The sequence below is a fragment of the Rosa chinensis genome, chromosome 4, assembly GCF_002994745.2.
Source record: "Rosa chinensis cultivar Old Blush chromosome 4, RchiOBHm-V2, whole genome shotgun sequence".
Classification (NCBI taxonomy): Eukaryota; Viridiplantae; Streptophyta; class Magnoliopsida; order Rosales; family Rosaceae; genus Rosa; species Rosa chinensis.
The window spans coordinates 54,393,466-54,418,070 of NC_037091.1; the positions used below are offsets into that span (position 1 = coordinate 54,393,466).

At 41.0% G+C, this 24,605-nt stretch overlaps 3 protein-coding genes across 3 annotated transcripts; all 3 read left to right on the forward strand.

The window, feature by feature from the left end:
* Positions 1–1,471: 1,471 nt before the first annotated feature.
* LOC112199839 (5-methylthioadenosine/S-adenosylhomocysteine deaminase) lies at positions 1,472–5,303 on the forward strand. Its single transcript, XM_024340805.2, has 10 exons — positions 1,472–2,002; positions 2,123–2,295; positions 2,530–2,688; positions 2,800–2,949; positions 3,044–3,187; positions 3,487–3,643; positions 3,732–3,904; positions 4,056–4,111; positions 4,454–4,556; positions 4,731–5,303. Exons 1-10 carry the CDS (start codon positions 1,792–1,794, stop codon positions 4,818–4,820), a joined length of 1,416 nt encoding a protein of 471 aa, XP_024196573.1. The 5' UTR covers positions 1,472–1,791; the 3' UTR covers positions 4,821–5,303.
* A 380-nt stretch (positions 5,304–5,683) lies between these two features.
* LOC112199841 (BAG family molecular chaperone regulator 6) lies at positions 5,684–6,833 on the forward strand. Its single transcript, XM_024340808.2, has one exon. The coding sequence runs from the start codon at positions 5,776–5,778 to the stop codon at positions 6,637–6,639; it is 864 nt and encodes a 287-aa protein (XP_024196576.1). The 5' UTR covers positions 5,684–5,775; the 3' UTR covers positions 6,640–6,833.
* Positions 6,834–17,185: 10,352 nt separating this feature from the next.
* On the forward strand, positions 17,186–24,469 carry LOC112197539 (protein ESSENTIAL FOR POTEXVIRUS ACCUMULATION 1). The gene is made up of 11 exons (XM_024338266.2): positions 17,186–17,539; positions 18,377–18,439; positions 18,560–18,633; positions 18,876–19,709; positions 19,804–19,897; positions 19,977–20,123; positions 20,232–21,023; positions 21,120–23,300; positions 23,393–23,465; positions 23,573–23,715; positions 23,853–24,469. Exons 1-11 carry the CDS (start codon positions 17,464–17,466, stop codon positions 24,188–24,190), a joined length of 4,815 nt encoding a protein of 1,604 aa, XP_024194034.1. The 5' UTR covers positions 17,186–17,463; the 3' UTR covers positions 24,191–24,469.
* The last annotated feature ends 136 nt before the right edge of the window (positions 24,470–24,605 follow it).

Here is a 24,605-nt window from a genome sequence, read left to right on the forward strand (position 1 = left end):
TCCCCGCTATCTAAGATTGGAAATAGGGCGGGGATAGTATTGTGATCCCCATCCCCAAACCTGTCCCAATAATATATACATATATTTAATTTTTATATATTTTAATATTATATATATATTAATTTATATTAGTTATTTTTTATAATATAAATATACATTTACTAATTTATTTTAATGACTACAATTTTACAATATAAAAGGCACCATATAAACTCTAACTTCATAAACAACAACCCAACCGTTCCTATCATTCTCTCTAACCTTAACTGAATTATTATTTATGAATTTAATCACGTTAGCTAGCTAGTTTTACCAACCCTATCGGATCGACTACCACTCCTCTTTTTCTCATTTCGTTCGCCACAGGTGTCACTCCTCCCGTCCTCCGTCCAAGGGGCGCACGACGGAGCCCATTATCATGGGGGAAAGGTGCATCCAAGACCTTAGTGGGTATAGCATTGTCGCTGCATCTGTCGTTAAAATACGAACCCAACTTTTTTTTTCTTCTCCCTGTTCAGTGCTGACCCCTGGTACAAGCCAATATTCCCTTCAGTCCTGTCCACGGCCGTAATTTTTCTTAGATCAACACCATCCTAGCTTGCCTCAATACATGATATCATTCATGATGCTGCTCGGCTTTTGTTCACAATCAAAGAAGAAACCAGAAAGGAGCCAATGGGTTGAGCTAGGGCGTAGAGCTATGAGAAATAATAGTTATTTTATAAGTTACAAATTATACTTGAATGTTCAAGTATACTTTGTATCTAAATTTATACAATTATACTTCATAATGTATCAAACTTTCAATAATTTAAAGATACAAGCTCGTGCACATGATAGGTCTAACTATTACAGCCGGAGAGGATAGAATGTCAAATTCATTCCTAGAAGAGTAGTTGAGATTCAAGTGTTGAAATTCAAGGAGGTACGAAAAGAACTTCTCCATTAAATCGTTATTTCGGATCTTCACTTATTCGAACGTTATTCTAGTAAATATAGATAATGAACAATCGCATGTAAAGTTAATTTGTTAAAGAAGCCAGCAAACCTCAAGAGCAATTAATGAGATTAACATAATTAGGCCGCTTGAAATGGTCATGACCACACAAAATGAAAATTAATTTTGACCTTCCGCTCATCGTTGACTAATGAAACAAAAATGCAAACGTCGCAAACCCTAATCGAAATTTAACCTTCCGCGTGTACTCCTTTGACGGAAGAATCTACGAAACATGATGATGGAACCGGCCCAACCAGTAGTCAGGGGAGCCCAGCAGGAAAGGGACAAAACCACAAACTATAGTGATAGAAAATTTAGACATTGTAGAAAGCCAGCAACCATTCCTAGCTGAAACATAAAAGAGAACACAAACTATTGATCGAGGATACAATCACACAAATAACAGGGATCAAAACACAAGAAAATTTGATCGGCATTCTCCAGGACAAAATAAGTAATAGTCTCACTAAAAAAAGAGCAAACAAACGTTTCAATACTCTGGAGCAGCGTGAAATTAAGAGTACACATCTTATCTAATCTCTTTAGCACGAAGAAAAAGTGCTAGCTTCAGATTCTGCTCGGATTCAAAGTACACATCTTATCCAATCTCTTTATCACGAAGAAAAAGTGCTAGTTTCAGATTCTGCTCGGATTCAAAGGATTGAAGATAGTGTTGTTTTCACTTTAAGTTTACTTTGACCTTTTGCAACACAGTCCGTAGACTTCATAATCATACCCAAGCCTCTCAATTATCGACGAGTTGAAGAAGGACCATACAGTTTCAGAAAGCGATGGCAGATCGTCAGACCAACTCAACGGTGACTATACTTCACAACGCCGTCATCGTCACAGTGGACCCCGACGGCCGGGTCTTCCGCAACGGCGCCGTCGTCATCGAGCATGACTCTATCAGAGCCGTTGGTCAATCGTCGGCTATTCTTCACCAGTTCTCTGCTCAAGCCCATCAGCTTCTCGATCTCAACGGCCAAATCATACTTCCTGGTATATAATATATATATATATATATATATATATATATATTTTGGTTACATTCCTGGTATTCTTTTTATTTCTGCGATTCAACTTTTATTTTTAATGTTCGGAATTATGTGGAAAATATAGGATTCATCAACACACACGTACACACATCTCAACAACTAGCGAGGGGGATAGCCGATGACGTCGATTTGATGACGTGGCTGCACGAACGGATTTGGCCTTACGAATCCAACATGACTGAGGAAGATTCATACATTTCTACTCTGCTTTGTGGAATTGAGCTCATTCACTCTGGTGTAAGTTTTTTGTTTTCTCAGACTTTGAAGTTTGGTTTTACTATAAAGTCATTGCTACCTTCACCAAATCTGTTTAACGAATCGACAGTATTTCATTTATTCGGATTTGGGAAGCATACACACACTGTCACACATAAACATCATGTGTATTTTTAGCAAAGCAAATTTGGTGACTAGGTGACTAGTGCAAACTACAATGCTGTATGTTACAGTTGATTGCTCTGATTGAATTAGGTAACTTGCTTTGCTGAAGCAGGAGGGCAACATGTGTCAGGAATGGCGAGGGCGGTTGAGTTATTGGGTATACGGGCATGTTTAGCCGAGTCCATCATGGACTCTGGCGACGGCCTGCCCACAACTTGGGCTGCTCGGAGTACTGATGATTGTATTCAGGTTGAGCATATGCTTCTTAAACTTGACTTCTTAAGCTAATGTACTTGGTTTTGGCTTGTTTTGTTTGCGCTGAATGTAGTGTCCTCATGTTCTCACACTTTTTAAGGGCAGTCTCAGAAAGAGCTTTACAAGAAGCACCATAATACAGGTGATGGGCGCATCAGAGTGTGGTTAGGAATTAGGCAGATCATGAATGCAACTGATGGTTTACTACTTGCAACAAGGGACATTGCCAAAAAACTCGAAACTGGAATCCACATGGTACTCATCTGTCTGTATTCTCAACTTTTCTACCAATCAGTCTTGTTTATGGACTTTAAGTTAGTAAGTAACTTGTCAGCTTTTCAATCTTTAGCATGTTGCAGAGATAGCATATGAGAATCAGTTTGTGACAAATACGCGAAAAGTTAACCATGGAACAGTCACACACTTGGAGCAGATAGATTTTCTCCATAACAATTTGCTAGCAGCTCATACAGTTTGGGTCAACGATTCTGAGGTGAACTGCTTATTCTAGTTCATTGTGAATTCATTGAATATATGTAAATCTTGCAGGGTTGTTCTTGCTTGTACTATCATTTATAAAAACGTAAAAGTAGGATGAAGCTGTGTGTTCATGATTAAACAATATCATAGCTTTCAAGCCTGCGGACATTTTGTATTTTATGTCATTACTTGTTCAAAAATAACTGGTTTGGTTTTTTCTGATTATTCATATATTTTAACTGTTTTCTTGTTTTTTTTTTGGTATGGAAAATATTTGTTCAGATTGATTGTCTGTTTTAACTGGATCTTCAGATTGATTGTCTTTCAAGGGCTGAGGTAAAAGTATCTCACTGTCCTGCTGCTGCAATGCGAATGCTTGGATTTGCTCCTATTAGAGAGATGATTGGTGCTGGAATCTGTGTCTCCTTGGGAACAGATGGGGCCCCATCAAATAATAGAATGAGCTTAGGTTCAAATTCCTGGTTTTCCAGCGCATACTATTTTTCATATTTTGGTTTGTGGAATGGAAATTCATGCATCGATTTACTTCCTCGCAGTTGATGAGATGTACCTGGCCTCTCTGATTAACAAAGGACGGGAAGTTTACAAGAATGGAACCACTGATCCTACTGCTCTTCCTTCTGAAACAGTTCTCAAGATGGCGACTATAAATGGTGCAAAATCTGTACTCTGGGATAATGAAATAGGGTCCCTTGAAGTTGGGAAAAAGGTTTCAACTTTTTGGCTGAGATTATTTCCTCTCATTTTCTGCTTCATCTCTTTTGTTGTTAAAAGTTCTACTTTATTTTGTTATCTCCGGCCTATCATCCAAAAAAATTATTATGCATGCTTATCAGCTTGTTTCTTCCATGATGTGGTAGGCTGACCTGGTCGTTATCAATCCTTCCACTTGGACAATGATTCCTCTCCATGACTGGTAAGAAACCCTCCCCAACAGGATCATATGCAGTACTTTTATTCATTTATGTCAAGTTTTAAAAAAAAATTATCCTCAAAATTCGTATATGAAGAACTATAGTCTAGTTGGCTTGTTAGATTTCTTATCCAAGTTGCATGCTGTTAGTTTTTGTTGGATAAATTTTGTATGTCTACTATCCTAAGGACTTTGGACTTTCGATGCTTTACATTTTATGGTCATTAGTGAAGATTATACTTTACTAGCTAATACTTTTGTCTGTTCAATCAGTTGGAATATTTCCAATCTAATGTAGATGTGCTATTTCTGTATGTCGGTTCTCTTGCTTTTCTGAATATGCAGCATTTCGAGCCTTGTGTATTCTATGCGAACTGAAAATATCGTCTCTGTAATGTGCAATGGCAAGTGGATTATGCAGGATAAGAAGATTCTGAATGTGGATGAGGTATTCTCTCATACTGTAGATTACCGTGGATGTGCTCTGCTCTGTTGTTCCATTTTCCATGAATTGCTCCGCAAATTTTTCTATGCCAATGCCGTATATTAATTGCAACTAATGTCTGCCTCGTCCACCCAAGAGTTCACGGTTTACTTACTGGTGCGAATTGTGACTGGGCAGGAACACGTTATTTCAATGGCAAAGCAAGCTTCGGCAGAAATTGTAAAGAGAGCAGGCATCAAAATACCAGACAGGATGAACTTTGTTTGATGGCCGACTTACAAACGATTCCCTGCTTGTCTGGATCTCCTAAAAGAGCAAATCGTGCCATAAAAAAGAAAGAATAAGAGACTACAACAGTTGCAGTTGTTGGTGTTATACTGTTATTAGCTACCAAAAGCCACCCAGAGCTAGTGACCGTTTGTTATTTACCTTCATTTTTATGGATGCGATGTAAAAATGTCACCTTTGTATCGTTGTAGTGAAAGCTATATCCACTTTTTAGTTGCAAAGTATACTTTCTGAGAGCAGTCGGACGACACAGATTTTTTGTGCAACTGTACTCTCAAAATATCAGGTCATAAATGTTCAAGCTGTCCTTAATATGGCCTTGTAAGGCCTACGGTTGCTACAGTTAGTGTTGTTTTGTTTTGATTTTGCTTTCCTTTTTGGGCTTTTGGCCTTGTCAGGCCACAAAAATGTGAGAATTGAAGGGAAGAAGGCAACATATTTTCTTGTTTGCTACTTCCTGCAAAATTGTGCGCCTGGATTGTAAAATCAACTATTTATTAACGTTAGTTTTAACTCTTATAAATGAGAGGTTATGTACCTTGTATAATAAAAAATTACATTGCAAAAGTTAACTTTACCACTTGTACAACAGAGACTTTAGATCTAGATCAAGCAAAAACCAAAGTAAATTGACTTGATGTTTGGTCAAAAATGTAAATTGATAGTTGCAAATTTGCCAGGGTCCACGTGGCCCACTAGGAACAATCCACAGAGATCCAGAACTTCTTTCCGTTTTAGTCCCACGCCTTCTCCCACAAGGAAAAGGAAACTTCGGGATCCTTCGCGCTCCTTCTCGATGCCGATCCAACCCCTCCCTATAAATATCCAATTCCCACTTTCATTCCTCCATCAAATCAAAAAAATTCTCAAAAGCAAAATCTTTCATCATCTACTTCCAATTTTTTCGACAAATTCCCCAATCTACTTATCTATCATGGAATCCCCATTCTTCGGTAATCCCTGGTACGACTACACTCCCCGCTCTCACTATCGTTCACCGAGCATGAGAGAAGTCCCAATCCAACGCCCAGATTACCCTCGCAATTATTCACTCAGAAACAGAGACGTCCCAGTCCAGCCCCAATCGGCCCGGGCTCCCAAGGTGGTCTCAATCCCGGTCCAACACGCCGGGTCGGAGCGTAGCCGGTCTGATCTACGCTCCGATGCGGCGCTGAAGATCCAGAAGGTCTTCAGAGGGTATTTGGTGAGGAAAAGCGTGAGCAAGATCGCCGGGATCAAACGCGAGGTGGATGAGATTTCGAATCGAATCTCGAAGAAGGAAACGGAAGATTTGGTCAGAACCGACGCCAAGGAGCGGTTGAAGGTGGTCGAGACTCTGATGAGCTTGCTCCTGAAATTGGATTCCGTCAAGGGAGTCGACTGCGGGGTTAGGGATTTTAGGAGGGCGGTGATTAAGAAGGCGATTGCTCTGCAGGAGAAAGTGGAGGCCTCTGCGGCAAATCATCAAACGCCTGGTGGGCATGAATCTGCTGAGCTTGAAACCAATTCGGGCTTGCAATCTTCGGAACAAAACGCCCAGACGGTTGTGAATCAGAGGGAATCATCTAGCGATTCAACGGAGAGCAAGAAGAAAGAGGAGCTAATAGAGAAGATGGTGGAGGAGAATGAGAGGATGGTGGGTCTGGTGACGGAGCTGGTTCACCGGAATGAAAAGCAAACCCGGCTGCTGGGGTCGCTGTCGCAGAGGGTGGAGCAGCTGGAGAGGGCTCTCATCAATCAGAGATTGAGGAGGAAGAAGAGGAGACATACTGTAGATTGCAGGGAAGGATTCTTCTAGATTCTGAAAAAAGTTTAGTTGTTATTTCTTTTTTCTCCACTGAAGGCTGAAATAACTGGTCTCTGCTGGCCTTATGTTGCGACAGAGCACCTGACTCACGCAGCTTTTTGTAACATATGTGTTGTTTATGTTCACTAGTTGTTTTTGACCTAATGAAGCCTCATTATGTTGAAACTTGAAACATGTTTGTAACATATGTGGATTGTTGTTTTTGACCTAATGAAGCCTTGTTATGTTGAAACTTGAAACATGTTTGTAACATATGTGGATTGTTGTTTTTGACCTAATGAAGCCTTGTTATGTTGAAACTTGAAACATGTATCTGGTTGACCAAATGTGAAAGATTCCTCGTTCACCAAAAGATCATTCCCACAAGAGAGGAAGCTTTCTTACTTTCAAAACTCCCCAGCTGAATACTTTCAAAAAAAAAAAAAAAACTCCTTAACAAATTCATTCTTCAAGAAATACATAAAAGATTGTAAACTCTAATATATTAACATGAGAAATAATAATGATTTCCTCAAATTTCCTTCTCTTATACAAAAATTAAATTTTAGTGAGAATCTCTTCGCCTGGTACCCGGAATTTTTTTTAACTAAGTGTAACAACTATGCATTAAATGTAGGTAAATAACCCTAACCATTACGTAATTAATGAGAGTGGCAAGACCGCAAGACACCCTCAAGGCCCGAGATCACTAGGTAGCTTCCTTTCTCTAAGACCAAAAGTTAGCTCCCTTCCTCAAGCCTGACTTGAGTATGGTGCCAACTCAATCAACAAATTAGCCCTATCCTTAACATGATCCAAAACTGAGTTTTCTTCAGTTTCCACAACCTCCACAGCAACTGCTTCCTCCTTTTACCTCCTTATCCTCAGCAGTTTCCCCATTTGCACCCTCTACTTCCTCAAGCACCTTATTAGCGACCTTCTTGGGAAATCACTTCTACTTCTTCTTCAACTTTGGTACTCCAAATACTGGCTTTGATATATCAAAGTCAGCCAACCCAGTCCACAAGAAATCCTAGCCCAATGGACCCAAAACAATGAACCTTTAGAGCTTGAAATTCAGCCCATTTGGATGTCGTAGCCCAGCCAGTCCAGCCACTAACTCTGTCTTCCACCACCGTAAGCTTATAGCCGCCCTCATAGAACACATCACCACCGCTGCTATAGCCACCGTCGCACTTGCGACTGTCACTGTAAAGAGAACAAGAGCATAATCAATATACATTGTCGTCACTTCTATCAGGGATGTCGAAGATGCAGTACGCATACTGCCAAGCACCACTTTGCGTTGGCACACCTGCAAACTTCCCCCAATTCAAGGCCATTACTCTTACAATCCTATCCGACCCAAAACAAAGCAGATTGACCAATCCTTGTCCTCCGACATCCCAAATCTAAAGTTGCAGATCACACACCCTTCGCTGTAGCGGCACCATAAGATCTTATAAAGCAATTGGACAACCCCGACTAGATCGCCACTCACCCATAAACAGGGATAGAGAAAACGGATTAGAGAATGATCCGATTAGCCAAGCCAAAAGGCTGCCCAGCAACACTATATAGTCTCATGGCTGAGAAAAGAAAATATCGAATCGCATCGGGTGATCGAGAAAGACAAAGGCGACGACATCATTGCTGGTATCGGAAGGTTTCTCCATGTAGGATAATTTAGAGACATGAAGCCCAAGAGGCGCTAAAGGTGCGTTTGGGGGGGCTTTTTAGCTCCCCCGCTTATAAGCAACAACAACAATAGTGTTCGGTAAATCAGCTTCACGCCTGCTTCTTCCAGAAGCCATGGCTTTTAAGTTGGAAAAGCAGAAGTCAGGGCACCCTTGCTTTTAGAAGCAGAAGCAGCAGCGCCTACTGTAGCATAATCTACTGGAGATTAATGACACTTTCATAATACCAATGATTCCCTCCCTTTCTTGAAGAAATTACACATGGCCTTCCTCAGTCCAGGTTCTTGCGATCGCAGCTTTCTTCAAATCCAATTGCAGAGGCAACCTAAAGCCACCAAATCGGTCTCCAGGTCCTCCAAGGCCGGCCTCCAATTTCCCTTCGGCTGTATAGCTTGCTTCCTCAAATCTGACAAGTACGCCGAGCGAGTCGGTGCCGGCGCTTTGGTCTATCTCTTCGCTGTCCTCGAATATCTCGCTGCTAGTTATTTGGGTTGGGTCAGGACTAATTGGGTTTGTTCATGAGCTAGCTGCTAGTTTGATTTTATGTATTTAGCTAACAGAGTTCTTATGCCGTTGTGTTTTCTAGGTAAGCTAGTTTTGAGAAAAAGTGAGCTTCTGGGTCTTGTATTTGAAATGCCAAAACAATAAAAATTCACCTTTTTTCTCTATTTTTGTACCTTCTTTCCTAGTTTGGTTGCTTGGAAGAGATTGGACTAATTTTGAATCTTGGGGTTTTCTTTTTCTTTTCATACCCTTTCAGGTTTGCAATGTTTCCAAGTTTGGTTGCTTGGAAGAGATTGGATTGGTTTGCAATCTAGGTAAGCCAGTCATGCTACTTTCCTATTTCAGGTTCCAGCTTCCCTCTTATTGCTTTCATAGTCTTAGCAAATTCGTTATTTCTGAGAAGCCTTTCGGTATTTCCAAAGGTAACACCTCGCTTCTTGTTTCTCTCAATTCTCAAAACAAAATCACTACTTTTCTGACTTCTGTGCTTCCTTCAGAGCTTACCCAATTTGTGTTTTTGCTTTTTTATTACAATTTCATATTAAATCTTGATACTTTCCATGATAGAACTGCGTTGAAGTGTCCCAAATTTGCATTTTTTTATTCAGACGCATAACCTATTTCAGAATGAATATTCATGGCCTCCAAAGAAGTTTTTGCTATGTTCCCTCAACTTTGTTACCTGTTCAACTCCCAACTCGAATTTATGTATTTACCACACATTGGTCATTTCACAAACAAAAAGCACAAGCTAGTTTTGAGTGTACCAAACACTTTGTCACTGCTTTTGCCATTGACAACACTTATAAAAAGTCAGTTTACTAAACACTCAGCTGCTTTGCTTTTTAGCCACTTATTCTCAGAAATAAGTAGAAGCTAGCTTTTCTTAAAAGCACAGCCATAACAAACACACTCTAAGTTCCTTGACAAAGGTGCAATTTGAATTAAATGTCAAAAATTTAGTCACGGGAAAGTGACATCTTGGTCATAGAAATTTTATTTACATTTTTTATGATTACTAAACACACCAATATTTTCCTATTTTATGCTCATTCAAAGTAGAATAACAATTCATAAGTTTTTAGTATAGAACTATAAAAGTCGAAGTCTAATTTAATATAAAAAAGAACTAGTTAGTCCGTATTCCTTAAAAAATAATCTCCAAGTCTTTCTCACATGATCTAAATTGAGTTGAGTTGAATGAGCATGTGAACTAATTAACTAAATTAATTATACAAATATGAATGTGTAAAAATTTTAAATACTTTGCCATCATTTACCATTTCAACCGTTAGTCATTTGTTATAACAGTCCTGATTTGCTCGATACAATTAGATAACTGTTCAAGTAAATCCAAAATATGTGTCTGGCCCAAACTAGAGGTTACTTGCTCTAGCTGATAGGGTTTATATTAGAGATATTCTCGAAGAATCTTAGGAGATATCCAATCAATATACGATTATGTTTCCATGTATAACTCTATCTCTATGTTTGTAATCCTCTATATAAAGAGGCCCCTATTATCAATGAAAGTACAACTCAATTCTCTCCCAATTCAGTTTTCCTTAAACACATTATCAGCACGAAACCCTAACCCTGAAACCCTAAATTCGTAGCCTTCAAACCCTAGCCACCACAGCTGCATATATTAAAGCCCTCAATCCCAGGATTCCAGAACCTGCGGCGGAACCACCAGAACCGGCCGGAAAACTACCGAATTGGCCACCGGAAGTATAGAACCAGCCCTCCAAGAAGAAAAAAGAGGGATCCCTGCCACCTTCCGGACCTCCGATTGCTACCAAATTTTTCCAACAGTAGCGCCTCAACCCCAGGATTCTGGAACCGGAAGCAAACCCCCAAAAAATGGGTCCGGAAATAGGTGAACTGGCCTGCCAAAAACCGGCAGAAGAAAGAAAAGAAAGAAAAAAAAAGGGGAAAGGAAAAGAAGCCCAAAAGCCCAAGACCAAGCCCAAGGTAAAGGCCCACTGACGCAGGTCCACTGCCACGTCAGCAAGGGGACCCACAGCCACGTCAGCATCAGGGACCCACTGCCAAGTCAGCATCAGGGACCCTCCGCCACGTCATCACTCGGACCCCACTACCACGTCAGTCCACGGTCAACACCGTCGGCGACTTTTCCGGTCAACTTTCCGGCGACTTTTCCTGCCAAATTTTCCTGCGACCTATTTCGAGGTTTTTTTTTTTTTTTTTCCTAAAAGTTCCCCTTTTTTAGAGTTTTTAAATTCAATTTCTCTTCTTTTTCTCGGGGACTTGCAAACTCCCTTCTTCTACCTCCCTTTCTTCATCATAGGGGAGACCTAATTAAGCCGAACTGTGGGGGTTCGTGCTCACTCCAACTTGGAGCTTGTTGAGATCTCCAAACTTAGAGTTTGTAGAGAATTTATGATCGACCACTTACGTCATTGTTTCGATCTAATCCAATACCTCTTGGAATTGAATTTCTTGGAAGCGATTACGCTCAGAAATTTTATATGTTTTCGTGGTAGCCTTTTACGCTCCGAAACTAACCATAATGTCTTGTTCTTTTTCAGGATGAGTAACCTGAACAAATTGGACTTTGCTCCATTGGGAACAACTGGCTCTGAATATCACAGGTGGGTTCGTGATGTCCGCCAGCATCTCAAGGCCGATGGAATTCTGGATACGATTCTCGAGCCTAGCCAGGACGTGCTAACTGTTGAGCAAACTCAAGCTTTGGAAGCAAATAGAGCAGCCTTAGAGGCAAATAAGGCGAAAGCCATCATCCTAATGACTCGTCATATAGATGATTCGCTCCAGTACGAGTGTATGAATGAAGAAGACCCCAGAAGGCTGTGGGTCTCACTCGAAGAAAGATTTGGCAACGTCCGTGACTCCCTGCTTCCTGACCTAGAAGTGAGATGGCATAGCCTCCACTTCTGTGATTTCAAGTCAGTTCTTGACTACAACTTGGAAGCACTTCGCATTAAATCTTTAATAGAATTATGTGATAAAGAGATCACAAATGCGATGTTGATTGAGAAGACTCTCTCTACCTTCCCCGTCTCTGCATTGATGGTTGCTAAGAACTATCGAATCGATGTTACTGCAGGACGGATCACAAGGTTTCATGAGCTTATTGGAGCTATGAATGTCGCTGAAAAGCATGACAACATCCTTGTGAAGAACTATAATTCGAGATCCGTAGAGACATAGCTTATTCTGGAATCCAATTATAGTCGGGCGCCTAAGAGAGGGCGCCAAGAGCGAAACCCTAATTAGGGATACTTCTGAACGTTCTGGTCCATATAATCACTCTACTTGGGAAGGTCACCTCCAAAATAGGCGAACGCGGAACCGAAGAGGTCAACGTGGAAAGAGAGAGGGAGGCAACGCCTCTGGCCATGTTGGTGCGCCATCAACACTAAGAGCTATCTAAATGACGCTTTCAAAGCTCCTCAATCAATGGAGTCTGAGCAAAGAGATATATGTTCTCGATGTGGAGTGTCTGATCATTGGGCACACATTTTTAGAGCTCGTGAAGAAATCGTCATCGCCTACAAAACATATTGTGAAGCAAGAGAAGCTCACTATAAGAAACAAGAAGATCAAGAAGATGATCTAGAGTAAAGGGTTAAAGACTACAAATCTGGCTGGGATCAATAGATCATCAATTCTGTTTAAGTCTTTATTTTTCCAAGAGATGTAATAGGCAATTGCCATATACTTTGTAGTAAATGCCAATGGTTTAAGTTTTTCTTCAAAGTAGGCTCACCCAAAATAAGTGTGATGTCTAGGAAGGTTATGAGATTAGTGGTACTTAAGCGAGCCTTGCTCCACCGACATCTCTCTACTCACCTGGTCACATTTATTTTGGAATTACCGAAAGAAGTTAGACGACCACCATTGTTTTGCATTAGCTAGCATTTTGGATTAGATTTTCTTTGGTCAAAGAGACAATGATGTAACTCTGTTAGCTTATGAATAAAATTTCGAGTTCTTTATGACTCCATTTGATTCTGAGCATATGACTTTTGTGACTATGATGGCTGGGCCATCAGTATTAATTCAAGGACATGGAATAACCCAAGTTCCACTTGCCAAATGACACCTTAATTACTGTCACAGAAACTCTCTACGCTCCTAGGGCCAATCGCACCTATGAATAGCCAACGGATTCCATGCGAAAACGCATGTAGAGAACGGAAATGAGTTCTTTTGCAATACCTCTAATGATTGCAAGCAAAGGCGCATTTTAGAGAGTTTATATGTCTCTCTAGTGGACTCTATGTCACTATTCGAGCTATAAAATCCAATAAAGTTATAAGAAAATATCTCTTGGATTTAGACACATATTGGCTTTGTCACGACATGATAGATCATCCTAGTCATGATATGATGATCCGTCTACTAAAGACTTCACATGGACATCATTTCTTTTGAGCGAAACGAAGCATGCATCAAAAGTTGATTTCTGGACTAAGTGTGACCGACGCAGCTGCCTAGGGCACCGCCTCCATCCATCACCAGCCTAGGGCTGGCGCAGTCCTTATCCATGACACCATGGATGGCGTCCATCATGGTGATGGCGCCCTAGGTGATGCTGCAATCACCAACTTGCTTCAAATAGCGTTTCAAACGCTCAGGCCCAATCAAAATTCTTATTGGTTGCTTCTAAAACCTCTCGCTCGTTTTACAAAGCCCATTCCTTAGGGACATTAGGACTGAGACCGTCCTATGCAAAGGATATGAAAATACTCATTATGTTCTTACACAGAATCTATGGGGATTCTATGGACTGATTCAACCAACTTGCGGACGTTTAAATATCTCATGATATTGGTTGATACGCAAACACGCTGGTCACGTGTTGTGCCATTGTCCACCTGTAAATGCTGCTTATGCTACACTTCTAGCACATATCATATGACAACGGGCTCACTCCCCGGATCATCCTCTTCCGTCAATTGGACTTGACAATGCTAGAGAGTTTACATCGAAGACTTTCGATGGTTATTGCATTGGGACTAATGTTGGACATTATATTCCCATAAACACACTCAATTGGTCTCGCGGAAACTACTATAATGGTAGTCTGGACATTGGTAATGCGCACTAATTTCCTTATATCCGCTTGGGGTGATGCAATATCGCATGCAGCTATGCTAATTCGTCTACGACCCACTGCCACACAATCTATCTCTGCGTTACAGCTAGTGACTGGGTACAAGTATCATACTTACGCATATTTGAGTGTGTCATTTATGTGCCAATTGCGCCGCCACAACGCTTTATGATGGGTCATCACAGACGAATGGGCAACTACGTTAGATTTGAGACTCCAACCATCGTCCGCCACTTCATGCCCTTGCTAGGCGATCTCCTTACCGCTAAATTTGCGGATGTCACTTTGATGAGACAGTCTTTCCATCGTTAGGGGGAGATAAGAACACAGATGTTCAGCAGGAATGACAGGAATTGTCGTGGTCTGTCCTCACTATGTCTCATCTCGATCCCTACTAAAGTGACGATATCACACATTTGCTGCAAATATGCCTGCAAGGAAGTATGTCCTTATGAGAGGACGTAGCGCCACCCTACACGGAGGTAGGCATGGCGCCAACGCCAAAGAGAGTGATACTCTGGTGTTACAGGTCATGGCCCCAGCTAGGATGCGTGGGAGGCCCGTGAGTTTGAAGGATAGTTTGGCACAACCCAATCCTTTGATCATCAAGACTCAAAATCCGTCTCATGAGTATCTTCCGGGTTATGGTTATCGTTGGGGGACGCCTCAACGTCAGAACATATTCCTGAAAATATAGAGCTCTATGAAAATTACACTAGTGTACATGAGACGTGGGATAGAAACTCCATCATAATTGATGATGTAGTTGAGCATTTCGTTGCGCATGAGTTTGTTGAGTCAGATGATATCGAACAACGCTCCGTTGATGAATGAATGCCAATGTAGAGAGATTTGGCCTAAATGGAAAGATGCGATCCAGGTTAACTTGGATTCTCTAACGAAGAGGAAGGTTTTTGAGCCAGTGATGCCAACACCTCCTAACATAAAACCTATTGACTAATGGGTCTTCGTTAGAAAATGTGATGAGAAAAAGAGATGGCAATCTCACCTTATGGCGCAAGGCTTCTCTCAAAACGCCCTGGAATCGACTACGATGAGACATATTCTCTCGTAATGGATGTCATTGCACTCCACTACCTTGTCAGTTTGGTAGTTACCGAGTAACTGATCATGCAGCTTACAAATATGGTCACTACGTATCTCTATGGGGATCTAGATACGGAATATACATGAAGGTTCTTGGTGAACTTCGTCTACCCAAGTCAAATGGCTCTAGACCACAGAGCGCGTTTACAATAAGATTGAAACGCTCACTAAAGTGACTACTTGATTGGGACGGGATATGCCCACGCGTTTCTATAACAAGTTTCGGATTCTATCGCAGTTCATGTTAGACATGATCTTCATTGGAAGCCCTTAAAGAGTTAAGGGAAACCGCTGAACATTTGAAATCCGAGTTTGAGATGAAGGATTTTGGGAAAACACGATTATGTCTCGGTTTGGAACTTGAGCATCGTGTCGATAGATGCTTAGGCATTTTGACAAGGTCAAGCCTTCAAGCACCCCCATGATCGTCCGTAGTCTTGATCCTAAAAAGGATCCTCTTCGTCGAAAGGATGATGACGAGGATGTGCTAGAGGCAGAAGTGCCTTACTTAGTACAATAGGCGCATTATTGTACTTAGCTAAATGCACAAGACCGGACATCTCATTTGCAGTAAACTTGTTAGCTAAGATATATTTTTGCGCCAACGCGACGCCATTAGGACTGGTGTAAAAGATATCTTTCAGTACTTGAGATGTACGATTGATATGGGCTTGTTCTATCCCTACAGAGAGATGATGGATTCGGATTCATCACACACCAGGAACGCTGCCAACACTAGCCTGCGTCCTCTATCCCCATCCCAAAACGACATGTATTTTGGAAGGTTTTGCTGATATTGGGTATCTCTCTGACCCATACAAAGGTCATTCCCAAACTGGTTAAGTGTTCACCATGAGTAAAGACCGTGATATCTTGGAGGTCTACAGAACAGACCCTAATCGCTATATCTTCGAACAATGCAGAGATTATTGCTCTTCACGAAGTGATTCGTGAATGTATATGGATTGGATCCATAGTTACGCATGTTCGAACAATTGTGGTTTGAAGTCTACCACAGATGAGCCTACGAGTATATAGGATAATGCTGCTTGTTTTGAAGTAAGGCTACATCAAAAGCGACCACACTAAGTATAATCAGCAACAACAAACTCTCCTCAATATCAAAGTGAACTAGGTTCTATCTAAGGACAATATGGCAGACTTGCTCACTAAGTCATTGCCTTAATTCCACTTTTGAGAAACATGTTGGTAGCATCGTTTGCGGAAGTTATCCGAATTCCAATGACCGTAGTCGTCAGGGGGAGATGCAGACATCAGGGGGAGGTGTCTACATGTATGGTCTCGAAACGTGAAGGGTGTGTTGTGCTCTTTTTCCCCTTCGACCGAGGTTATTTTTGTCCCACTGAGTTTTTGTTACTCGGCAAGGTTTTTAATGAAGCAGCGAGAGAAGCACCACGTTTGGGCGACACAAGGGGGAGTGTTCAAGTAAATCCAGAATATGTGTCTGGCCCAAACTAGAGGTTACTTGCTCTAGTTGAAATAAGGTTTATATTAGAGATATTCTCGGATAATCTTAGGAGATATCCAATCAATGTACGATTATGTTTCCATGTATAACTCTATCTCTATGTTTGTAATCCTCTATATAAAGAGGCCCCTATTATCAATGAAAGTACAACTCAATTCTCTCCCAATTCAGTTTTCCTTAAACAATAACTAATATATTGTCTTACCATTCTCAAAAAAAAAAAAAAAAAAAAAAAAAAAATATATATATATATATATATATATATATATATATCGTCTTCAGTTTAATTAATTTTTTGTCCCGATAATGTGTAAGTATGATTTATAAAATTGACACAATTCCAATATAAAAAATTTAGGTTTAGCTCAAAGATTCGTTATCCATATTGGGCTGGTGTGGACTTTGGGACTAGACAAAAGTACAATACTGGAATCAAGAAACGAACCCGAGTACCCGACCCATGGACGCTATTGCGTTTCGGTCCAGTTGACCGTCAATAAACGCGGAAATGCAAAACAAAGAAAAAGGAAGGAGCTTTTTTGTCATTTGAAAAAACCCGAAAAGAAATCTTTTGTATATTTAACTTAAATAATTTATTAATTTTTGATTTTTTACTAACAAGCTACCTGAAAATCTCGTACTTGATTAGTTGATTTGGCTGTTCTGACCACCACCCAAACCCTCACCCTTTTCTTTTACCAGACCCTCTCTCTCTCTCTCTCTCTCTCTCTCTCTCTCTGCTCAGTGTTGTTGTACAAACTATTTTCCGAAACCCTAGATTCTCTGAAATTTCACAACCAATCCAAACCCTAACCCTCTCGCTCTCTCTCTCTCTCTCTCTCTCTCTCTATTGGCTCTGTAGCACCGGAGCTTCAATCCGCAGCTTTCTTCTCCTTTTCTCGATCTCCGGCTTCGTCACTCTTCGACCTTTTTCTATGGCGGAACGCAAGCTCGATCTCCCCGACGATCTCCTCTCCTCCAAACCCTCCGATCAGTCCTGGACCTCCAAAGGTGCTTCCGCGCTTTCGTTTTTGCATTTTTTTCCCTCAGTAATTCGATTTGTTGTATTGAATGGATTTGATCCATGTAGAGCTAATTTTAGGTAGAATATTACTGATCTGAAGCGTTTAAGTATACTGTGGAGTAGTTCATTTTCGTTTTCTTTCAGCATCAAGTTATTTGATTATGGCTTCGTGCATCTCGAGCTATTCGAATTCCATGTTTTTTAATTTCGCGCATTGGATGTTTCTCAGATCAGTGTTGCATTTGTATTTCTAGTGTTATATTTCGATATTTAATACCGGTGCTTATGATAGTTTGAATTGAACTTCTATCACTGTGCCATGTTACTGTTGATTAGTTGTTGTGTTAGTTGAATTTACTTATTTGCATATCTGCAGTCCATAGGTAGGCTTGTATATGTATTTTCTTTCGTTTTGGATTATCATGACAAGGTTGGTTTACAGTTCACTATTGGTTGACTTAATGAATAGAAGAGAGGACTTGTACTGTTTTGCTAGCAATAGTAAAGCTGTGGATCTCATAGGCTTTAGACTTATTCTGGTGTGAAACTTGCTTAGGAAACTAGTTATTGAAGCAGCTTGTGTCTTCATTGTTATTGAGCTATTAAGATTTTGATTGTTCTATTGGAATTTATCAACTGCTGTTTTCAGTTTTGTTCTTGTTTGTAAATGCTAGTTGAGTTGCAGTGCTTTTATTAAATTTATCTGTAATTTACAAATGTTAACAGTTTCCTTTGAGTAGCGGACAACGTCTTAGAAAATTTTATGTCTGGCACTGGTTGGTAATTCCATACGCTGGTCTTTTAACTTTTTTATGCTATGGCAGTTGAAGTTTCTGGAGGAAATGATGAGGAAAAGGTGCTTATGGGGTCATCTGATGAGTTGAAAGGTAAGCTTTGTTTTGTTTTTTTTTTTGTATTTTTTTTTTTGGAACTGGAGGATCAATTAAGTAGTATCCATTTTTTTTTTCCTTTTGTCTTATCTGATTTTATACTGCTAATATTTGTAGATCCAGCAGCCTTGGATAGCAGCATACCTTTGTCACCCCAGTGGCTTTATGCCAAGCCGATTGAGTCTAAGTTGGTATGTGCTGAAAAGAATGGATTTTGTTAGTATTAATAACCAAATTTTATTATAGGCATTATTCGTTATGTTTCTGACTCAGAATTCACTGTAGTAAATTAAATCCTCTTGATGTAGCAAGAAACTTATCGCTTGTGGAGTTGTTCAACTGCTTCTATAATCTACAATCTACTATTTGACTCTGTATTTTCTTGCAAGTTAGTGCCAAGCTGTCTGGTCACTAAATTTTTAATATATGGCAGGAAATGCGTGGTCCAACTTCAATTGGAAACTCCACTGACAGCAACCAGAAGGACGGTTGGCGATTGGAAGGATCTGAGGACAAGAAAGATTGGAGGCGACCTGCTACTGAAAGTGAAAGTAGCCGTCGTTGGCGTGAAGAGGAAAGAGAAACTAGCTTGCTTGGTGGTAGAAGAGATCGTAGGAAAACAGAACGCCGTGCTGACAATATTTCATTGAGGGACACAGCTGACAGTAGAGCATTGCCTACAACTGACAGGTGGCATGATGGCCGCAATGAAGTACGGCGTGATAGCAAATGGTCGTCTAGGTGGGGTCCTGAAGACAAAGAAAAGGAGCCCCGAAGTGAGAAGAGAACAGATGTGGAGAAGGATGATGCTCACAGTAACAGTGAGAGTCAATCTCTTGGAGCTAACAACCGTTCAGCTGCTGAGTCAGATTCTCGGGATAAATGGAGGCCACGACATAGAATGGAGGTTCAAACTGGGGGGTCAGCTACTTACCGTGCTGCACCTGGATTTGGACAAGAAAGAGGACGGGTGGAGGGTTCGAATTTGGGATTTACCCTGGGGCGAGGAAGGTCAAGTGGTATTGGGAGATCCGCAGGCACTATTGGCTCTGCTCTTTCAGGAAAGAGTGAAGGTGTCCCTGGGAAACCAAGGCACTCAGCTGATGGTTTTTGCTACCCGAGGGGAAAGCTTCTTGATATTTATCGGCAGCGAAAGCCTGAACTCTCTTTTGATACCATGCCAGATGAGATGGAGGAGGCCCCCTCACTAACTCAAGTTGATTTTGTTGAACCATTGGCTTTTCATGCCCCTGATGCTGATGAGGAGGTAAGAAATGGGATTTTTTGCATCATCTTAGGAATTCCTCTTTGATTGACTGATTTCTTTAATTGTTCTAACTGATTCATAATGATGCTAACAGGCCATCCTTAGCGATATATGGAAGGGAAAAATTACAAGTAGTGGGGTAGTATACAATTCATTCAGAAAGGGGAGATCAACTGAAAATATTACAGGTATATTTCAGCTCAATGGTTTCCAGCTTCTGCCCACTGTTCAAAATTTTAATCTAGTTTCTAATCACTCATTCTCTAGGTGTGGGAGACTTAGAAGCTGCTGATGGAGTTCTGGGCAATTTGCCCTCGACTGTCACTCAAGAGACTAGCACCTTTCAGGAGGCTGCAAATGCTGATGACTATGGGACTTTGTGGAATTATGGTTCACAGAGGAATGTGATAAATGGTGAGTTGCAGTTTGTATTAGGAAGCATGTTATGCAATATATTAAATTGAATGCGAGGATCTTTGACTGAATTTAACATCTGATTGATCCTAATTTTTTTTGTTGCAGGAAAAGATGTTGGTCATAAAGAAAATGATAACAGAGCTACTGAAGGAAAGGACCTTGATGGAGTTTCCCTATCAACTCAAAAAAGTAATGGTATCTATGGTGATGTTGAGACTGATGGTTCTTACGATAGTGCAAATCAGCTTCATCTTGGTGGCAATAGGAAAATTGGAGATCCTGCCTTTTCAAATCATCCTGTATCTGATGACATTGAGTTTGCCAATTATTCCGAAATAAGATCCAACCTTCCCGACGTTCCAAATACTCTCTATGGTTTGGCCTCTTCTGAGCAGAATGAGAATAGCAACCCTAGAGTGAAAGAGTTAGAAATGGGTGTTCATCCTGAGGGTTTGTATTACTACTACCTTGATCCTCAAGGGGTGACCCAAGGGCCATATCAGGGGTTAGACATCATTTCATGGTTTGAACAAGGTTTCTTTGGGATAGACTTGCTTGTTCGCTTGGAGGATGCTCCTGAAGGAACACCTTTCAAAGAGTTGGGGGAGTTCATGCCATATCTTAAATCTTGGGATGAGAATGGCAGTATCATAAATCCAAGTTCTAAGCTAGAAGAATCTGGTGGCTTAGGAGGGAGTCTGGAGTCCAGTTTACCCTTTTCTGCAGCAGTTTCAGACAGTAACTATGCATTTCTGGGAAATGACCATCAGCGGCCCATGCCTGAACTAAACAGCCTTTCAGCTCAGCATATTCAGCCAAGAATTTCCGAGCCTGAAGCTCCACTACAACTACATTCAAGGGGTCAAAGCTTTAATGATTTTGTTGAACAAGATGAAGGTTTGTCATTACTATAGTTCATTTTGGTTCATGGACTACATCTGTTTTTTTTTTTTTTTTTCATTATCTCATTCTGTTTCATCTGTATTTTTCCAGATATTGTGTTTCCTGGAATACATGGAACCGCTGCCTATTCTACTGCACGATCTTCTGGGAGCATACACGATTCTATGGCAAACTCTATTAATCACCTTCCTCCCCCAACTGAAATGACAGAATCTGGTGTGCCTATTCAGAATGATAATAAGTTGCATCCCTTTGGCTTGCTATGGTCTGAGCTAGAAAGCGGCCAATCAAAGCATTCCAAGTCGGCCAATATGCCATCTAGTAAGGGGAGGGCTGTTCCATTTGGTGCAAATCCTGATCCAGCAATTGCTGAGACGTGGTCTGATCTTCATAGAAAAAGTTCAGTCTCTGATCCGAACTTGTATCAGGAAATGTTGACTCCTCGCCAATTATCGCACATGGAACAGGAACCCAGTCATTATGATTTAGCAGAGCAGCTTATGTCGCAGCAAATTCGACAGCAGCAGCAACTCCAACAGCGAAATATGTTGTCTGGTTTTGCACACTTGAATGACAATGTATTAGATCCTTTGCAAAATCAGAATCTTATTCACCATCAACAGTTAGCCAACCATTCTGCAGCAGATCTGGATCACCTTTTGGCACTTCAGAGGCAGGCTCAGCTCGAGCAACATCAACTGCAACAACAGCAGCAGTTTCATCAACAGCAGAAGCTTTTACAGGAGCAACAGCAATCACAAGTACAACAGGTGCTTTTTGAACAATTGTTGCGTGGTCAAATGCATGATCCTACACTTAGGCAGCCACATGTTGATCCTGTAAGAGCAAACAATGTTATTGATCAGGTTCTATTAGAGCAGCAGCTTCTACGTGAACTTCAGCAACGGTCTCACCATCTTCCAAGGCATGTTGATCCAACTATAGAGCAGTTAATTCAAGCAAAGTTTGGTCATACACCTCAAGGACATCAAACAGATTTGTTTGAGCTACTGTCTCGTGCACAGCATGAACAGATTCAGTCGCTGGAACATCAGATGCATGCCAGGCAGTTACCCATGGGAATAAGGCAGCGAATGGAAGAAGAGAGGCATATCGGTTCTGTCTGGCCAGCTGAGGAATCAAATCAGATTTTCAGGACCCATGCTGGTAATCATGGTCACCGAGGGCACTCTTCTGGCTTTAATCCTTTAGATTTTTATCAGAGGCAGCAGAGGCCATCTCATGAGGAGCAGCTGAATCACCTTGACCGGAATCTTTCATTACAGGATCGACTTCAGCAAGGTTTTTATGAGCCTGGCTCACTGCCGTTTGAGCGGTCAATGTCATTACCTGCTGGTGCACCAGGGATGAACTTGGATGTAGTAAATGCTATGGCTCGTGCCCAGGGTTTAGATATGCAGGATTCCATTGGACGTATGCAGTCGGCTGGCCAGTCGGGTCAATTTTCGTCTGGAATCCCTTCCCACAGTGCTCATCATCCTCATGTTCCTAACCAATTTCATGTTTCACATTTGGATGCAATTGAGGGACACTGGCCTGAGAAGAATGATCAGCTTGAGAATGACTGGATGGATGCTCGGTTTCAGCAGCTGCATATTAATGCTGAGAGGCAGAAAAGGGAATCAGAGATCAAGAATACTTCTCAGGATCAAAATTTATGGATGTCAGATGGAATTAATGATGAGAACTCAAAGAGACTACTAATGGATTTACTCCATCAAAAATCTGGCCATCAACCTAGCGAGTCGTTGAATGCGATGAGCAATGGGATGTTCTCTGATAAAAGACTGCCATCTGGCCACTACTCTGGATCAAGCTCCTCAAACCACCTGTTCAATCTCCATGCAGACCAAGAAGCAGGTCTAAATAACTCATTTCGTGTAGGGTCATTTGGTTCTAATCCAGGTGAACTCCTACAGGAAGAGCAGGCCAGCAGTGTGGAAAGCAATGAAAAGTTGATGTATGGATCTAATTCTGGAGCATTGGCTGATAGAGAGTCATTTCTGGCAGGAATGAATGCAACGAGCCAGTCACTTTACACAAATTCTAACATGATAAGTAAGTCTTCTATAGGTAAAGAACTTTCTGAGTTGGAGGGCAGGAAGCGGGGGTCCAAAAGTGAGGGGATAATTATGGGTCGATCTTTTGAGACTCAAGAACGAATGGTTGAACAAGCAGGGTTGTCTGCAACAAATTTTGAGGAGATGTCAAAACACGCTCATAGCATGAATTCTTCCTCCGGTGTTTCAGGTATTGCCCTTTGTTGTTTTCTTTTGGTGCCTTGCATTATGTTTGAGATTGTTTGTGTGAGAGTTGTAATTAATCTAAAATTGCTCTCTCAGGTGGGAATGCTGGTTTTTATGGTGACAAGATTGGCGGAAGTAATTCATTTGTCGAACAAACTGGCAAGGATCGGTATATTCATATATAACCTTTATCCCTTGTCTCAATAACCCAAATTGCTTATATTGTCCTCCGAGCATGTGTAGAAGTAATATTCTTTCCCCCCCTAAATCCCACAGGGCTCCCATCCCATCCAAAGGGCAAGAAAATATTCTGCTGAGACGACCTTCTGTCCCAAGTGCTTCAGCATCGCAAGAAGGATTATCAGAACTGATATCAGATCCAGTTCTTAGAGGAAAAAATTCGAGTGCTGCTTCAGATGGTATTTTATTTCTTACTCTACTAGTTTCTTATCTTGTATGATTACATTTTGTTGGAGGGGGAGTGGTGACTGACGTTTCAATCAAATTATCAAATTATACTTGTGGATGAGTAAACATGTGTCTTCTGAAACCTCAGGGGCAAGGCGAGACGCAGTGGTTAATCCAGTAAACCAAGGTTCTGATGTCATGGCATCTTCGAAAAAAGAAATGCATTTCCGCCGTACATCATCCGCCAGTGATACTGATGTATCAGAGGCATCATTTATCGATATGCTTAAGAGTAATACCAAGAAGATTGCTCCCATGGATGCCCACGCCACAGCTGGATTTGCAGAATCATCAGAAGCAATGCAAGGTGGCCGGAGTGGCAAAAAGAAAGGAAAGAAAGGGAGGCAAATTGATCCTGCCCTCCTTGGTTTTAAAGTCACCAGCAATCGTATAATGATGGGTGAAATTCAACGAATCGACGATTAGGCCATTTCTATAGTTTCTGTATAAATCATATAATTTCTCTACTGTTGTATAGATTTAGAACAGTTGATTTAAAGCATCTGCGGGTGGAAATTCTTTTAGTGCTCGACGGTTGACATACTGAAAGATGGTAAAGATGGCATCACTTGCGAATCTGAGTCGGTAGCAACAGGATGGTAGAAAAGTTTTGTAGGATCGATAGGGTTTGGTTTACAAGGGAAGTGATCTGGTGATATATCTGTATATTGTTCAAAATAAAGAGTTATTTAGATTTATTAGAAACTGCGAGTTGATTTTACAGAACATCCAACTGTTTGAATTATGGAAACATGGGTAAAATTTTCCTGTGCTTCATTGTCGGAACCACAACAAGCCTTGAAGTCCTTTGTGATTTTATCATCTTTCTAGTGAAAAGAGC